We start from the raw sequence: 19904 nt of genomic DNA on the forward strand, positions 1-19904 counted from the left end.
TATTAGCGGGACGGCTGTCAGGAAGGGCAGCGGAAGCCTACCGCACTGTACCAGATGTGGAAATTAGGAACTATAACCGGGTGAAAGAGATTATCTTGGCCCGGTATGCAATAACAGCAGAGGCATACCGGAGACGTTTCAGGGAACTGAAAAAGGTGGACAAAGATTCACATGCGGAGTGGGCTTGCCGACTAGAAAGGGCAGCCCTTGGGTGGATGCAGTCGAGTAAAGCGAGGTCCATGGAGGACTTATTACAAATGCTGCTGTTGGAGCAGTTTTATGAGGGGATATCCTCAGAACTGCAGGAGTGGGTGAGGGACCGTAACCCCACCACCCTCACCGAGGCTGCCAAAAAGGCAGATGACTTTATGGATGCTCGCAGACAAACCAAGACAGTGGGTAACAAACCGGCCATGCGGCCACTGGGGGTAAATTCATTTTCTCCTAACCCTCAACCCCCACCAAGATCCCTTCCTCCACCAGCACCAGCCGCAGCGCAGCCGAGATACCGCACACCTGCTTCTGTGCAATGCCACCGATGCCAGAGGTGGGGACATTACCAACGAGATTGTCCGCAGTCCAGGGAACGCAACACCTGGATCCGACCAGGGCCCCCACCACCACCACCGAGAGCAGCAGCGCATCATTACCAGGACGAGGTACCACTTCCCTACAGCTCTGCCGTTCCAGTCACGACTGTGGAACAGTGGGAAGTGCTGCATGAGGCCAACCCCTTACAGGCACAGGCGGATAACCGCCAGCACCATAGGCAAACCGTATATCTGGAAGGGAAGCCTATGCAGGGGCTCAGAGACTCAGGAGCCACCATCACCCTGGTGCAAAGCCATTTGGTTCCAGATAAGGCTAAACTGAATAAGACTGTGGCTGTCAGGGTTGCAGGGGGAGCCGTGTATCGGCTAGACACAGCCAGGGTACATTTGCATTGGGGTGCGGGGTACGGGAATGTGGAAGTGGGACTAATGCCGCAACTACCTGCTGAGGTGGTCCTGGGGAATGACCTGGGCAAACTCACCTCCGCATTTGAACCACAACCTACTGAAGAAGCACACCCAGTAGTCACCAGGCAACAGGCCCGCACCCAACAAAATAACGCACTGCCGGAGGTCCAGGTAAGAGATTCCTCCCCTTCCCTAGACTGTATCCCTTGGGCCCCCCCTGACGAGTTTGTAGCCGAGGTAGTCACTGACCCCACTTTACAGGTATACCGAGACAAGGTCACCTCTATCCAACCGGGGGCGGAGGGGGAAAGATTTGTATGGGACCGACAGTTATTATACCGGGAATCAAGTAAACAAATAGACGGGTCAGACCCCATTACCACAAGACAGCTGGTGGTACCTCAGAGGTACCGAACCGAATTACTCCGGATAGCGCACGATATTCCGCTATCCGGACATTTGGGGGTCAGCCGTACCAGATATCGATTGACCCAGAGTTTCTTTTGGCCAGGGATTAGCCAGGAGGTACGCAGGTACTGTAATACCTGCGACACGTGCCAGAGGGTGGGAAAGAGGGGGGATAAGCATAAGGCGAAGCTGCACCCCCTACCCATAATTGAGGAACCCTTTCATAGGGTTGCCGTAGATATTGTAGGTCCCTTCCGGAAACCTAGCCCCTCGGGCAAACGGTACATCCTGACTGTAGTGGACTATGCCACGCGCTACCCCGAGGCGGTAGCTTTAACTAATATACATGCAGAGACGGTGGCTGAGGCGCTGATGCAGGTTTTCTCCCGGATGGGGCTACCCAGGGAGATCATCTCGGATCAGGGCACTCAGTTCACGGCAGAGGTTACCCAACAACTCTGGAAGTTCTGTAAAATTAAGCCTATAATTAGTGCTCCGTACCACCCCCAGACTAATGGGCTCTGCGAACGGTTCAATGGCACCTTAAAGCAAATGCTCCGAACCTTCGCAGAGACTCACCGAGACTGGGAAAAATTCCTGCCGCACTTACTGTTTGCTTACAGGGAAGTGCCGCAGGAATCTACGGGATTTTCCCCTTTTGAGCTGCTATTCGGGAGGAGAGTAAGGGGACCCCTAGACTTGATTAGAGAGCACTGGGAGGGAGACCGTAGCGTGGACGGTACCCCTATTGTACCATATGTGTTGGCCCTCCGAGATCGCCTGGAAGCACTCACCAAGACGGTAAAGGAAAACCTACAGGCAGCTCAGACGCGGCAGCGCACCTGGTACGATAGAGGCGCCAGGGACCGCAGCTTTCAGGTCGGACAGAAAGTTTTAATTTTAAAACCTGTTCGACACGATAAGCTACAGGCCGCCTGGCAAGGTCCTTATAGAGTGGTAGAACAACGATGTGACACCACGTATATAATTGGCCACTGCGCAGGGAATGGGGGGCGACGCATGATCCATGTGAACATGCTGAAACCTTACCAGGAACGTTCAGAGGAGGTGACAGCGATCTGCGCCCCCACCTCTGAAGAGAGCGACAGCCTACCCCTCCCCGATCTGTTAGAAGACGGACAGCTGGCTGGGGATTTAGGAGCAGTTGTATTGGGGGATCGGTTGAGCCCACAGGAGCGTATCGAGGTACAACAGCTACTGCAGGAAAAGCAGGAAACCTTTTCTAATGTACCTGGATACACCCCTCTGGCTACCCACCGAGTAGACACCCCAGGTCAACTCCCCATGCGCCAGACCCCGTACCGCATCCCTGAAGCGGTCCGGGAGAATATGCGCAAAGAAATTGAGGAGATGATACAGTTAGGAGTGATTGAGCCCTCAGATAGTCCCTGGGCATCTCCAGTGGTCCTCGTACCAAAGCGGGACGGCACGACCCGCTTTTGCGTGGACTACAGGAGACTGAATGAGAAGACCGTATCCGACGCATACCCGATGCCTAGGATCGATGAGTTACTAGACCGGATGGCCAGGGGGCAATACCTTACCACGATTGATCTGTGCAAAGGGTATTGGCAGATTCCCCTGGCCCCGGACGCCATCCCCAAGTCCGCCTTTGTCACCCCATTCGGCCTGTACCAATTTAAGGTCATGCCGTTTGGGATGAAAAACGCGCCAGCTACCTTCCAGCGGATGGTGGACCGTCTCCTAGATGGGTTCCAAGACTATACCTGCGCATATCTCGATGATATTGCCATATTTAGCGATACCTGGCAGGAACACTTGGCCCATATAGGAGCGGTCCTAGACAGGATCAGGGAGGCTGGTTTGACCCTAAAGCCAGCTAAGTGTAGTATCGGGATGGCCGAGGTACAGTACCTGGGCCACCGAGTGGGCTGTGGTAAGCAGAAGCCGGAACCCGCCAAAGTAGAGGCGGTATCCCAGTGGCCTACCCCGACGACTAAAACCCAGGTGTTAGCCTTCTTAGGGACAGCAGGGTATTATCGGAAGTTTGTCCCCAATTATAGTGCCCTGGCCAAACCCCTCACTGACCTGACCCGTAAAAACCTTCCCCGCCAAGTAACCTGGACCCCGGAGTGTGAGCAGGCATTCCAAAACTTAAAAGATGCACTTGTTAATGCCCCTGTCTTGGCCGCTCCCAATCCAACTAAACGTTTTCTTGTCCACACAGACGCTTCTATGTTTGGATTGGGGGCAGTATTAAGCCAAGTCGGGGCCGATGGCGGAGAACATCCCGTGGCTTACATCAGTCGCAAACTTTTACCCCGGGAAGTAAGCTACGCCGCCATCGAGAAGGAATGCCTGGCTGTGGTGTGGGCCTTGAAGAAATTGCAACCCTATTTGTATGGACAGGCTTTTTCGCTGCTCACGGATCACAACCCGTTAGTCTGGCTGAACCGGGTGGCGGGGGACAATGCCAGGCTGCTGCGCTGGAGTTTGGCGCTACAGCCTTTTGACTTTAACATTCAATACCGCCCGGGTAAGCAAAATGGAAACGCCGACGGGTTGTCGCGACAAACTGATCTGGAGAAATGATCCGTGAGCACCCCGGTCATCCCCAAGCCGATCCGTGGTGGATCAGACTGTGTATGCCGGCTTGTGGGCAAGGGGGAGCAGTGTAGCGGAATGCAGTAAGCCTGTCCTGCAAAATGCCTGTGTGACTGTGTCCGTATAATTTTTCCCTATGTTAAAATTGCTGTTCGTCTGTTTATTATGTGAATTATATGTTATTCGGTAGTTTCCATCCGTACTACATACGTATGGAAACTACCGAACGGAGGGGCCACCCCGGAGAGAAGTGTGCCAGCAATTAAGGCTCACATTCTTTCCCAAACCACAAGTTAACCGGCATTAACCTTGTGTCTGGGTGGCCGCCATTCGGCATGCGTACACGTGGCGGCGGCCATCTTACGCATGAAAATCCCAGCGGTGTTTGGTCGTCGAGTGCCTGGAACTCAAATCGGACACTCAGACAACCAAACACCGCTGAGACCTCCAGAGCTCCGTAACTGCCGAACGGAGAGACATAACGAATCCCCATTCGGTAGTAATAAAGTACCGAATGAGGGAATCACTATCTAGGCGAATGTAAATGTGGATGGCAATTGTAAATGTCTATTTTAACTACTGAACGGAGACCGACCGCAGGGCCCATTCTCATGGAACCCTTTTCGGATACCAACTCGTGTGCGGTCGGTCAAACTTCACTTGCCGGTAACTGCCGAACCCCTGGTCCGATCTGGGTGAATTTTGGATATTATATTCACCCAGATCAGGGCTACCCAGCGGTACCCTGATATTAAAGCTATATGATATTTTAGAGGTACATCCAAGTTTGGGGTAAACTACTGTACAACTTAAGGGGATTATGACCCACTCTGAGGGGAGGAGATGTGTGGGAGGTAACAAGAATGTTATTGGTTACTATCATAATTGTTGTAGTTCCCTCCCTTGCATGGGAGCAGGCTTTATAAGAAACCCTGGAATAAACGATTGCTAGTTCTACTCCTGAAACTGTGTGTCGTCCAGTTATTGGGAGTGCTGTGGGGATATTGCTGTACCGTTTTACCTGCTGGAAACTCTGCTGTGGATTTACTAATGACTTGTTCCTGAGCCTTCCTTGGATCTAAAGTGGAGAATAGCTGCGAGAAATCAGCTCTCCGCTACAATGATTGACTCATACATGTGCTTATGCAGTTAGTGTGCCACATTAATTTAGGAGTAAAGGGGCCGTAACTCTCAAACGTCCCTGTGTAGGAGGGATGACCCCTAATTTTATCCGAAATATTTGCCTTTTAACATTTTAATGTCACGATTTTTCCATGTATTATGTGTAAATAAGGTTGTTTCTATACTGGATTAGATGGTCAGTTACTTAGATGCTTGTCACTGGATTATGAAGTCACCTGTATTGTTATACTGAACCCACACCTAGCCAAACCCCCAAAATGAAAGTGTCCCAATTTTTTGCAATTTAGAAATTTGAAGTGAGGGGTCAATGAAAAATGGCATGTTTACTTATTTGCCTGTTTTACAATAATTCTGCTTTCTGCTGAATTTTAGCGCTTGCTTATATTAAAGAAACAAATGTTGTATTTGTAAAGTTTTCAGTCTATTTTGTCTTTGTACGAGAAATCTAGTTGTTAAGCTTTGGTGCTCGTCATTTTGTTCAAAACCTTTCTAGTTTTTTTTGTAATACTGTAAACCACCTTGTTTGACAATCTGCTTAGGGGGAAGTGTTCCCTATAAGTCAAGGAAATACACTCGGTATTCAGTAAAATGTTCCCAGGGACTGCTTGTTTGTTTAATAAACTGTTTCCCTTGATGCATCAGTTGTTTTTGTTTTTCTGTGTTTGTTTTAGATTTGTTGTCTAATTCACGATAAAATAAGTTACATACTACACACACTTTCTTTTAAAAGGACAGTATAGTCACCCAGACCACTTCATCTCAAAGGTCCTTTAAATTGTTGGTATCTGCAAAAAGGTCTGTGTCAAGAAATGAAGATACAGAGGTGACACCAAAAGACTGCAATCTTACTACATACGCAGTATACATAGAACAGGCTATTGATGGTTTAATGGTACACAACCAAATATTTATCCTCTTAAAATACTATAATTTGAAACACATGAGTTTTGCTTGTCCTAAGCTTGTTTAATAGCTTATTAGAATAGTATAGGCCAGGATATACCTGGCAGGCCTGCATATGTACAGTATATGATGCCTCACAGTTTTATCAGTTCTCTCTAAGTTTGTGTCGATATTTATGTCTGTGGCCCTTGCTTTTTTCCTCCATATTGTGATTTACAACTAATATTTTTTTTCTTTTCCAGACCCTTGTCTATACATCCCACGATTTGCTCACATGCTGGAACTTGGCGATAAGAATCATGAAGTGTCCATGACCGCTTTAAGGCTGGTTCAGAGGATGAAGCGAGATTGGATGCACACAGGACGCCGGCCATCTGGGCTGTGTGGAGCTGGTACGTGGAATTGTCTGCTCCTGGGTTCTCTTCTATCGCAGAAACAAGACTTTGATTTAACACTTTTACCCTTAAATATCTCTAGATCATCCGGCTGTCTGGATTCTGGTTTCTCATGATGACAGAATATTGTTAAATTGCAGATGCTACACCTGCCAAAAATGGGGTACACTAACTTATGCAATGTGTGGTCATAAGTTGTAACTAAGTCCCCATTATTTTACAGAAGTTAGGTGATGTTAAAAGCTTTTTTTTTTTGGTGCATGTTTCTGTATTAATATGTTGCAGGCCGGGAGTGTAGATATTTTTTTCTGAGCTACAGTTTTGAATAAGTTTGTAACCTATATTTCTCAAGGAGCTGGGATGGAGATAAACCGGGGTTAAAGGAGCAGTGTATAACAGCAGAATAATTATCTGCTAATTTGCCCGAAATTTTGCAAATCTGTTTTGATTTCTCCGATTATTGCTGTTTTGATGACATAATACCTACTTTTATTGTCACTTTTTGGTCTGCCTTCTAAGGATAATCTGATATTGGTATTTCAGTAGGCAAAGAGTTGCTGTGTTTCACAATATATTTATTATATAATATAATAATGTTTTAACCAACCAGATGGTACACATTTTATCAATCCTAGAAGGATGAAATGTTGGACCCTTTCCACATGATAGAGTACTATATAGACCATTGTTTACAAAAACAATGGAATTTCAACAGATTTTAGGTCAAAATATCTAATTGTAAATAATCCTCCAACTCTATGGCGTGGCTGATTTAGCCAAAACTTTGCTTTTTAGATTTCAATTCATTACGAATGTGTTACTGACTTAAAGGGACACTTCACTGCCCAATTACAAAGTTAATAGAATTATGCATTTTTAAATTGGGGGTAGCAAGCTAAAGCAATTTAAGTGTGTAGTGTGCCTTTAAGTATTACTCCATTTATTGCAATGTACTCTGGTTACAAAGTGATAAATTTGCAATATATCATCAGAATGTGAGTGTAGACATTTAGAGCATTTTAATTTATTGACTTAAGTCCAGATAGATTTATTTTTTTTATTCCAAATAATTTGAATTTGCACTAAGTATATTTCTGAGGGAGGCCGTAACCTTTACGGCATGACCTATAAAGTATAGATTAAGACTACATGGCGGCAATCAAACATTAACATTTTGCTGCAAAATACCACTGCCATAAACCGCATTAGGATACGAGTTCTCAAACTCTATAACTGCTGCTCTAATATGATACGCATCACTGATTACTATGGGCTTTGTCTAATTGTGTTTTTCTCTTTAGTCTAATGGTAAAGGCTGAAAATATAAAGAGTTCAAATGGTTATAAATGGTGTATTTATCAAGATACACGTGTTGTTTATTGTGTTTAACAGTTTTTATTTAGCACAATAATCCCAAGCTGTTTGCAAAATCTAGCAATTAGCCAAAGGTTGGGTTATAACAGAGTAGTGTATGATGAGACATTCTGGGGCTTGAGTTGGCACAGTGCCCCCAAAGGACTCCTAATCTAGAGGCTCCGCAACCTATGTGGGCATCTATTGCTGAGATGAGAAGGAAACCGAGAATGTTATTGTATTCAGTGTTAGGGGTTACTTACCAACACATCTGTTCTTCTTGTGAGATGGTCACCTAAAAGAAACTGTTCCACCATCTGTAGCCTTCGTGTTTTCAACCCAGAAATGTGTGACCACTATCTTCTAAGGCCTTGCCTTCCAACACGATATCAGACACCAGCGAAGCCCCTCGGGTTATTTAATCGCAATTAGCAAAGGCCAGTTTATGATCTCTGAGCTGCTGACATCACAGCATGTTATTCACTCTTTTTAATCTATAACCGTTACTTTATATTTGTGATACAATGTTTAAATTTAAAAATCGGACCATCACACCTGAAAACTGTTGTATCTTCAACTGGTTATAATTTTGAATCAACAGGAAAGCGTACTGGGGTAAACACACCTTTGAAGCAGCAGGTTTGGCTAATGTTGGCCATCTACCAGTTTTGGATTAATACTCTAGTTGTTCCACAATTATGGGAAGTGTAACGTAACAATAATTTGAAGATCCGGGTTTGACTGGTCAATCCCAAAGTCATCTGCTTGTAAAGGCGATGTTTCTTTAGTGCAGGTCACTAAGTTAAACCAACAGTTTGATCTTTGCTGAGGTCTGTACAGGCATAACCTAATTTCCTGTATGTCAAAGAGATCATTGCCATTGACCATGGTTCTAGGTGAAATGATGCAGAACGTCTATTCATTTTTGTCTTGTACGTTGTTAAGCCTTTTTGACCTTCTTGCCCTGTCGGACATCTTTTTTGATTTTATTTTTTTCTGCAAGTAGATATGTGTTCAGTGTGACCTTGTGAAAAAATAAATTTGCTTCGGATCTCGCAATTTTTTTGATCTAGGTTTTCATTTGTAACTGTATTAATATCCACTTTTATATATTGGTTTTAAACGGACCCTATAAACCAAGCCACATCAGGACATAAATTATGACTTTTATGATTCGCTGAGCGTTCCTTCTCTTCAGTCCATTGAATCAGGGTTCACTACAGTTACAATTGCTCTCAAACTAATGAGCCAAGTTTGTAAGCCCTGTCAGAGTCCATTACATATTGTCTGCCTCCTGCACAAATATGAAACGGCTTATAATAGATGTTATTTTACTTTATTTACGTATAGAGTAAATGCAATACCCAGATTACCATATGCTGTCAGAGGTAAAATGTATTAATGAACTCCTAAGCACGCAGGCTTTGTTTAAATGAGATGACTTCAGTGGCCACAGGACGAACTGCGTTGGTCCTTATTATGATGATGGTATTTATTATTTAAGTATACACATTGAGGGCCATTGTTTTTGGTTTTGTCTTGCAGCACTACTGGTTGCCTCTAGAATGCACGATTTTCGACGCACTATTAAAGAAGTGATTCGTGTTGTGAAAGTCTGCGAATCGACACTGAGAAAAAGGTAATTACAGTCATTTCAATATTCATTAAAGTTTCCTATTCTCTAAACAATGTTTTGGTTATTTTTATTGCACAGTGTGGCAGCGAGGATACGGAGCATGAAACCCATTGAAAGACATGTAAAATAATTATTTTTAAAAAAAAAGTACAAATGGGGAAAGGGATAAAACCAGATAAGGTTTAACCAAATGCAGTAAAACTATTTAAAGGGCAACTGTCAGCAAATTTCCCATTTTAAAGGAACACTATGGGGTCAGGAACACAGCATGTATTCCTGACCCTATAGTGTTAAAACCACCATTTAGGTGGCTTGCACTCTCTTGACCCCCTAGAAAGGGTTAAAACTTACCTTATTTCCAGCTCTCCACAGGTCTGCAGGCCCTGCCCCCGATCTGCCTCTTTGGCTGACATGATCAGAATTCATGATCTCAGCCAATCCAAAGGATTTCCACAGAGAAAGTATTGGATTGGCTGAGATTGTCAAGGAGGCTGGGTGGGGCCAAATGCCTCCCTGGCCAATCAGCATCTCCTCATAGAGATGCATTGAATCAATGCATCTCTATGAAGAAAGTTCAGCATCTCCATTCAGAGCGGACTGATTATACTCACCAGAACAAATGCATTAACCTGTAGTTATTCTAGTAACTATAGTGTCCCTTTTTATTTTTTTTAATTTTTTTTTTTATTAACAATGTCACCATCTGGGGTCTTTGCAGATTATGCAAAAATCCTTGACGGTGACATCGCAGCTGGGGTAAATATAAAAATTGCTTCAGCTGCCAGGAGCCGATGGCAGCACTGTATCCTCCTCCATTGAAAGAGAGCTTTATTTATTTATTTACACAAAATGGCCCCCCGGCACATTAATCACTTTAAGCTGATGAAGTTATGATGCCTGAAGTTTTCCTTTAATTACGTGTGCTAGCAATGCATCCCTGGTTTTCATATATATATATATATATATATTGTGATAAAGTGAAGGCAGAGAAGCCATTTAACCCCAGGGGGATTGCTGGCTTCCTCTCAGGAAGCAGGTAGGAGAGAGGGTGTTCTCTCCAGTAAGAGAGTCAAGGAGACCAGGCACTGGGAGTGCTGGCTTGAGGCACTGGGAGTGCTGGCTTGAGGCACTGGGAGTGCTGGCTTGAGGCACTGGGAGTGCTGGCTTGGAGCACTAGGAGTGCGGAAGGAAGCAGTCAAGGCTGGCTTGGAGCACTAGGAGTGCTGAGAGCAGACAAAGACACTAGGTTGGTGAAACCAATACATTTTGTTATAGTTTAACCCCTGATAGATAGGGAATCTGATGTGAGTTAGTGCTCAGACGAGCTAGGCTTTTTGTTATAGGGATTTGTGTTACATCATTGCATTTATGTTTTGTTTGCTGCTGCCTGATGTGTAAATTTACAAATAAAGTTGCCGGGATTATAAGAAAATAAAAGGACTGTGCATGTTTTTGCCCTAGAGGACCGTGCTATCTACAGACAAGGATCACAATATATATATATATATATATATATATATATATATATATATATATATATATATATATATATATATATATATATATATATATATAGCTATATAATTTATATACACCCCCAATAAAGACATTTCTACTTAAAAAACTAAAAATAGTTTTACTTTGACCATTTTACAGTTTAAAGCGTTAATAATAAAATCTTCTTAAAAAGAAAAAAAGATTGCAAAATTTTAACAGATCTAGCAATTTAGAAAAATAAAAAATAACAAATAATTTATTATGATCAAAATCATATCTGATAGATTTGGTGTTATATTTATTCACCATTTGAGTAGTTTAGTAGTGTTTTTTTTTTTTTTTTATAAACTAGAAACGTTTACTTTGTAAATGTAAAATTCTTAGATTCATTGAGTTTGTTTGATATAGAAGATCTGAACACAGCAGCCATATAAAAACATAGACTGTTACTTCAGTTGGATTTCGGTTCTGTAAGGGCTGTCTTTATTTTTATTTTTTTCCTGCATCTTCATGTATGTGCTCATGCTGTGCAGAGAAAAGAAGCAGGCACCTTTTAAAAGCCTTTGAATTCTTCTAAAATGAAAGATTAAAACCGTAAGCAACAATTTAGAGGAAGCCTTCAATCAGCTGACTCCCCGCGGAGGTGAGGATAAAATTATGACTGGCGTGGGTTGCTGCTTGAATGTGTTTTGTAGTGTCATCTCGTCTCTAGGGAATTTCTAAGTGCTTCATATTCTTTTTTCTTTTTTCTTTTTTTTTTTTTTTTTGCTTTATTTATTTTTACATCAGATTTGGCCAGGAGAATCTTTGGTCCTATTATTTTTTTTTAAAATGCCGTCGAGATTGCAAATAGTTAAACTGTGTGTCAGAATAATAATGGGAATTTGGCACATTCTACTTTTTGGTATACTTTGTAATGCTCTGAACGCATAATGTTAAACGTTTGTTTGCTAGGAGCTTGTGTGATCTTTGACAATCCCGGTTCCAGCATATTTATGTAAGCCACGCAGATATCATCTAGAATTGACAGCGTTATTACCTTTGACAGAAGGTAGATGAGTGAACTGAATCATTTATACCAGCAGAGCAGGAGACAACTAAAAATATAACTGTATTTACTGTGGATCCACTGAGCTTGATTGCCAATTTACAACAAACCTCTGTTATTTTCCTGGCGTCTGGGAATTTTTTTGTAGATTTTTTTTATTTATTTTTTTGCATAACGGTAGACTTGTTTTTTTTTGCAGATTGATTACACCTAATTATTTTAAGATTCTTAATTCTTACCTTTCACGTTTAGAACACTCATTTGTAAAATGTTCCAATGTTGCCTTACCTAAAACTACTTTTACTAATAAAGCATAAATAAACTACTTAGGGACTATTTTTAGGCTGTTTTTAATTACACATAATAAACATTAATCACTCGACGGAGCCAATTTACTAGTAAAGGAAGTTGAGTAGATCTCCCCCTCAACTCCCTGTTTTTTTTCCTTTTGGAATATAACGATTTCACTAATATTTGTATGACTCATGCAGCACATGTAAATTGAATTTAACTGGAATTTTTTAGACCAGTAAATATTTATCATGCTATTTTGATTTTAAGATATTATGTTGAGAAGAGATAATTGTAAAGTGCATCGCTTATGAAATAAATCCTATCACAATCACTACGGTACAGAGAATTTCTGGCAATCTATATCAGCAGAGCGGGTATCTATAATCTCTGGTTATAAAACGGACGCGCTGTACACCTGATAATGTGTAATATGTATATCTGATAGAGCCGATGAACAATGTAACACATGTATTTTGTATTCTTAGTCTGTAACAGATAGTGTAGTCATTCCGTGGAAAGAGATACATATTGGTGCCATAATATTGTGGAATGGCTTGGCCTCTTCAGCTCCTAGCTCTTCCGCTCTTGGTACGGGGGAATGCACGAACATTCAGGGACACACGGAGACCCACGGCTGGCTTGATATAGTGTATGCATACTCGCAGTATACTCTGTGCCAGAATCAAGTTGTACAATTTGTTTTTTTAAAAATAAAGTGATACTATAGTCACAAAAACAACTTTAACTTAATGAAACCGTTGTGGTGTATAGATCATGCCCTTGCAGTCTCACTGCTCCATTCTCTGCCAGTTAGGAGTTAAATCATTTTTGTTTCTGTTTATACAGCCCTGGCTCTAATTGACACAGCCTGCATGAAATAAAAATGGTTTCATTATTAATCCGATCTAAGTTAGTTTAAAAGTTTTGATCTCCCGCTCTGTAAATTGAACTTTAATTACATACAGGAGGCTTCTGCAGGATCAATCAAGCTATTAACAAGAATAAATTCTGTATTAAACAGACTGTGCAATAAAGGAAGTTTAAACATTAGATGTCTCTTTACAAGTGTTTAAGAAGGTTGTGCAGGTCACATGAAGGGCTGCATAATCAAAGTGATTTAATACCCAAATTGCATACGCCAAATGACATGATCTATGCACCAAAACTGCTTCATTAAGCTGAAGTTGTATTGTGACTGTAGTGCCCCTTTAATGCCAACCATTGCTTAGAAAAAGAATATATTTGTGAATGACAAACACATCTCTTGTAAAATAAAAAAAAAAACACAAAAAACTGTGATTATATTGCTGTCTAATGATGCAGAATGTTCTATGCTTGTTTAGGATTGGTCAAGAGTCTGTGCGATAATGGCTACTTAACATTTGTTACTAAATTGTAAAGATTAGCCATGGCTCAGATAAAATCTTGGACTTGGTAACGTATGGTGCCTGACAGTTCAATGGTATTTGTCCAGTATTCTAAAGGGGCAATGCTCAGTTTTACCAATTGCTTATAAAGTGCTCTTCTAGTAGTTAGATTTAACATCTATAGTTGTTGTTGTTTTGAAACCAATTCTCTGTATCTCTTAGAAGGATGAGAAGCCAAGCTTGCCCTACTGAGAATTAAACCTGTGATTAAAAAATAAGTATTATTGCAATTGGATCATTTAGAACCTGCACTACAGCCCATCACTGTCCATAGTAAACAGGATAAACTATATGATTAGAACCAATTTAATTTTGTCTCCCATCCTTCCAGATAAATAATTTTTTTCTAAATCCCTTTTCAGCATTGTGCTTTGTCATTTTAACCAAGGAAGATATGTTTTCACAGATTAATAGAGTTTGAGGACACTCCTTCAAGCCAGCTGACCATTGATGAGTTCATGAAGGTAGACTTGGATAAAGAGTGTGACCCCCCTTCCTTCACTGCTGGCCAGCGGAAAGTTAGGATGCAACAGGTGATTTATAGTGTTCACAGCATTGCTACCTTATGTAAAGGAGAGGTGAAACGCAGAGTGGGGTAGAGTGGAGATGGTATAAGGAAATTAAAATCAGAGTATTTGACAGGCCAGAGGATACAATAATACTGGTGTAATTTGCATTTTCTGTAGCAGAATGTGAAGGAATGCCCCATCACTTGGTTCAGTAATATTCGTTTTCCACTGTTCGTTTGCTTATTCGAAAGACCACTCCAACATCTAGTTAGAAAGTGGAATACATAATATCCATGTGAAACCACAGTGGAAACTATCACTAAAAGGCTCCCCTGGGTGGCCGCCATTTCGTGTAACCAAAAGCACGTGGTCGAAAGAATGGATGGCGGCCATCTTGCCTCCGAAAGCAGGCAGCGGTACCTGGTCGTCACATGCCTGGAACTTATTTCGGATAAGAACTCCCGCGAACACCGGTGAATATGGTGTTCCGTTCAAGTTCCCAACCACCTATACGAACAGCGTTCGGGAGATGTACCCTACAGAATGGGGGGAGCATTTGACACTTTAAAGCGTTCAGATATTGTATATGGCTTTCGTACAAAAACCCTCGAACTGAGACCAACCACAATTTCTCTGGAACTACGTATGTTGGGCTTCTACAGCGTGGCTGGCCCGTGAAAACTGTACCTTGATGGTAATTCCAAAACACCAAACCAATCTGAGTGCTTTTTGGATATGTTAAGCACTCAGATCAGGGCTATCTGGGATGTGACTCTCAAGGGGTTTCTAAGGGTTTTGGGGGTACTTTTGGGGTGTTTAAAAATGGTTATATTTTTCTTTACCTGGGAGATAATTGAGTTGAAAGTTTCCTGACTCAATTATCTCTCAGGCACAGGGAGGAGGTTACTGTAAGTATGAGAGTGCTTGCCTGCATTTAAGAGATCTACTACCTGCATTCAGTCTCGACTAATGTGTGTGGAGGGGGAGGGAGGGGAGGGGGGTAGATAGAAGCCATATTTATTTACTTTTATGAATGTTGGAGCTACGTTATTTTGGGAAGGGGAATCCGTGGCGGCGATGTACTGGCGGTCCGCCACACAGATCATTTCTGATTCACTGCATATGAATTACAGTTAGGTAGGTATTTACAGAATCTTTTTTGTATTTTTTTTTGTTGTCATGAATCAGTTTTACCATCTCCCACTTTGTATTATGATGTTAATTACTTTTATTGTAATTGTAAACAAGATAAATCCATACATGCACCCACAACTGGCTGTATTCACATATTGGCACTCCATGTGACTGGGAAGCCTGATTTTAATACTGTATTCCCCTTCCTCTCTTTCAGCTTGAACAGGAGCTAGCCAAAAAACTGGATGATGTAGAAGGTAATGTGTTTTGTATGATTTTTCCACCTCTGATTCGACGTATCTGCAAACCCTATTTTCACTATTTATAATTTTCTTACAGGTGAAATAACGACATACCAGGATGAAATTGAGAATGAGCTGGAGAGCAGTAGACCAAAACCTAAAGGCATGTATGCCTCATATTCTAAAGATGGTAAGCTCTACAGATCAGTGTTCCATTATAATGTTTTCATATAGCTTTTTATTTAATTTTTTATGAGTAGGGATTTAGTGGTTATGGGTGTTTAAAGCAAAAGTTAAAATGTTTGTGATGTTCTTGAAATGAATCCGTTTTTCTGATTGTATGATATGCATGCAGTTTTTAATTTTTTTATTTTTTTTTTATCCACGTTATCACCTCCATATTCCCATGCCAGGAAAATATTGAATTCTTCTTGATAATATTGAGGCAATATAAAAGAGATAATATGATTTGCTGGGCTGACATGAACACAACCTCTATACAATAATGTGTTTTTCACCGTACCTCTGAAAATCTTTCTCTTTGTAAGGTCTCTGTAAAAGATGAACACCGATCTGATATTTGATTGACCTGTATTAACTGCTTCCTTAGAAAGTGTCTTAGGATATGTTCTCCCCCAGCCCCGCTCTGGCTCCGCTTCCCACATAGTGATGGGAAGACAAAGAACACAGTTAGAATTTAAGGGAAAATAAAAAGTATGGAAGAAAGAAAATAGAACTAACATAATATGAAGAAAGATCGCCTTGATAAACTGGACACTAAAGATAGGAGAGGGTGATAAAGACTGACAGACTTAAAATGACTTCGCTTTTGAAACTGAAAGTTGGTCAAATTATTTTCTCAAGACAATACAATGTGTTACATCATATACTTTAGTGCCATTAATTATTTTCGAAACCCTCTGCTAGTAGGCTCTAAGGCATTCCTGCTGCCCTTATGGTACACAGGTCCCCTCCTTGATCGCTTTGCACGTGTGTCACTTTTTCCTACTGATTTCCATCTATACTTGGCCAAATTGTGGGCAGCTAGTGACGACGGAGTGTCTATCTCCAGTGACATGTTGCAATACCTCGCACGTAATGTGATCCCGTCAGATGAAACATACATTAAAGGGAAACCATAAATTGACATATTCAATCTCTTGTATATTTCTTGAAATAGGACATTTTGCAGATATGTAGGTGCTAAGCAGGGGTATTAAACATGGTAAAATGGATCTTTTTTTTTTTTCAGATTCCAATGATACCACACCTAGCTTACTTGGAGAGGACGAAGGAGATGATAAGGATCTGGAGGCAGCAGCTGAACACCTAAACAAAGATTTCTATGATGAACTTGCTGAAAAAGACAAATTAAATTTTGAAAATTCTGTAAAACAGCACCGGCTAGAATCTCTTCTGGGCCCTCTTCCCACCGCTGCCAGCCTGGGCATCACAGACTCCATTAAGGAATGTATAGCGATCAAGGAGCAAGAAAACAGTAAGTGAATAATATTTCTTCACTCTGAATGTTCCCTTTAAACGTGTTAAACCATAGTATTTCAGGATCTGTTAAACACTGCTCCGGCCGTCCTAATGAGGCGAGATTGTGAGTTCTGGAAGTTTTTATGTTAAGAACATATTTTGGTTTAAACTTCCATTTTACATAAAGCAGCCCTTGGCTGATGTGGATGCAGCCTATAATTAGTGACATTTGCGTATAGACAACATTTCTTTGTAGCAAAGGATAATGGCAAAAGTTGGCAAATGCACTTCCCCAATTGAACTTGTTTTCTGTGATCTCCGCTTCATTATAGAAAGACACAATGTGCATTAATAATGGCTACTCACCGGTATATCAGCTGGATTCAGAATTACTCTAAAATCAACGTACGCAGTTGACTTCATTCTGATTCTGTGCTATGGATTCTTTTAAATGGATAGCAAGTCCTCCAGCTACTTCCTTAATTTGGACATATGTAAGTTGGCTGGACTTTGAGGGTGCCAGTGTTTTCAGAGAGACTAGGTACTGTCTGTCTAATTTGTGCTGCCAGCCAGGCGATCCTACAGGTTTTATAAGATAAGTTTGGTTGTCAGAGTCTTCCTGTAAGCTCACGCTGGGTGTCTTGAATGGAAATTTTGTGGTACTTTTACCTTTGTGTTGGTAAAGGGGGCTGTATCACAGTTTTGCGGCGTTAAACCTCGTTTTATAAGGAGACCAGCATAAACTGGCACTAATACTATATTATAATCGGACCAGCCTAATAAAATAAAAAGTGTACAACTTGTAAGGGTTTTACTGTCCATTTAAATAACTGTACAAGGAGCGACGACCTTAATGTTGCCGTAGTGACATGTGCTACCTTTGAACTTGTTAATTCTCACATTTATGTGACAAGTTGGTGAGACTAATTCATCTGTCGCCCTAAATATATACTGAGCACTTCTTTGTAGGTGAAAGCAACCTACCTACATGCTAAAACTTGTTAATTGTTTTACAGAGAAACACTTGCTGTTTGCTGATCAGTGATTGCAATGTCTGCAAAAAACTTTGAGCTTTTCATAAAAAAAAAAAAGTGACCTTAAGGTTTTGTTAATGTTAACACCTCCCCCTCCCCACTACTTTAGAATAAGCCTCATTTATAAAATTGTTGATATCCAGGTACTTTTTTTCCCCTTTTATCTTTTCTTAAAACCCTTCAAGCTATGATTTGGCAAAATAGTAGTGTGCAGCAAAAGGTAACATGAATATAAATTTCCTGATAACGATGTTAAAGGTAGTGTTTACCCCTTGAAGATAAGGGGATTAGGCAGATTCCATTGTATGATGACAAATGTTGTGAAAAGGTTAAACAAAGCGCTTCTATGGTACAGTAATACAGTATTATCTAATACATGTTTGCATCCATTGTGTTACATCCAAGTAACAGAAAATGTTACATTTTAACATGTCTTGATAATTAAATAATTCTCATGTCCTCAGATCAGTTGTTAATGCAATGCCCATAACATTGCCACTTTATTCTCATTTCCAAAGTGCGTCTGTATATTCTTTTATTCCGTCTGTATATTCCTTTTTACCTCATTTAAAGGGAGTCATGACATATTATTTTACGAGTATATTTCAGCTTTGATCCTAGTGTAAACAAATACGTGTGTGATTTGTGCCTGCAGGAGTCCGTGAGAGCTCTGTATTAAAGGACAGCTCTAAGCACCATACCTGCTACAGCTCACTGTAGTGGTTATGGTGCTATGAGTCTTCGGGGAACACAAAAATCGAACTTTGCCAGGCACCCATAGCCTAGCCCTCCTGCAGCACACAGATATTGGAGAAATTACACTTATTATGAAAAAATATTAAGGTTTTCATCACAACTTTTTGCCATGATGCATAATCACTTTTATTATATCGATATTTTCAGAGATTTTAATCCACTTGATCTTCCGGAATTAGATAAGATTTTCCTTAATTTGTTGTGATTATAACCACGTAGTTCTATTTAAAACACCCGACTATTAACTGTATATTTTTGAATTTTATTTGGAGCCTTTCTTACACAGACCAAAAAAGTCTTTATCGTGGAACCTGTCAATGCCATCCATTTAATCTATAGAACAAATTAAGGTTATCTTGATTCATTGGCAGGAATTATATTTTGTAAATTCCATTCACTAGTGTAGAAAACCTGAATAGAGAAAGTAATTCAAGTCTTTCAGATGTTGCAGAGGGACTGGGAGTCAAGCTGGGGTGCCAATGGATGATCTAGGATGGGGTGCCAATGGATGATTTATTAATCAGGGGGCGGTGAGTGGTCAGTTTAGACAGGAACAAGAATTTTGGTTTAAAGAAGCTGGCAGTCAGAGATACAAGGATGCAGAAACGAAGTTTCAAATCTGGAGAGTGACTGAACATTTATTCAGATACCTGCATCAGAAGGTGCTGGAGAATGGGTGCCAGAGGGGAATCCCGCGTTCAAACCTGAAGCTAATCCAAGGGTCAGAGCAGGCTCAGGTTTCCTGGACAAATCACAGGTCAGGGTAGGCTGCAGGAATCGTGGCTGAAACTACTCAGAAATCTCTCCATTATTAGGGCCATTGCTTTACTTTACACGTTGCTACCAATTCCATATGTTACAAGTTTCTCTCTGTAATTGTAAATATGCCCAGTGCATGCATTCTGACACACAAAATGGCCACAATTGTATTTTTGCTAGTATAATCATATTCTGGGACGCTGTCACGTTGATCGCTGCTAAACATGATGCGATTTTGTAGATCTTTCCAGTCTAAAGTGGTTATATCTCCCTCACAGTTGAATTTGTTCCAGTTTTACATCTGAATTGCCCCAAAGTTGGCACGAGAAATGCCAAGAT

General features: G+C 41.2%; 1 protein-coding gene across 1 annotated transcript in view; it reads left to right on the forward strand.

Moving 5' to 3' along the window:
* Positions 1 to 19904, forward strand: part of BRF1 (BRF1 RNA polymerase III transcription initiation factor subunit) — a 197677-nt gene that overhangs the window by 101954 nt on the left and 75819 nt on the right. The window contains exons 6-11 of the mRNA XM_063440110.1: positions 6242 to 6391; positions 9293 to 9386; positions 14056 to 14182; positions 15510 to 15549; positions 15632 to 15724; positions 16787 to 17032. Coding sequence (XP_063296180.1) covers positions 6242 to 6391; positions 9293 to 9386; positions 14056 to 14182; positions 15510 to 15549; positions 15632 to 15724; positions 16787 to 17032 — 750 coding nt within the window. The remainder of the gene's footprint in view (positions 1 to 6241; positions 6392 to 9292; positions 9387 to 14055; positions 14183 to 15509; positions 15550 to 15631; positions 15725 to 16786; positions 17033 to 19904) is intronic.

The sequence above is a fragment of the Pelobates fuscus genome, chromosome 13, assembly GCF_036172605.1.
Source record: "Pelobates fuscus isolate aPelFus1 chromosome 13, aPelFus1.pri, whole genome shotgun sequence".
Lineage (NCBI taxonomy): Eukaryota > Metazoa > Chordata > Amphibia > Anura > Pelobatidae > Pelobates > Pelobates fuscus.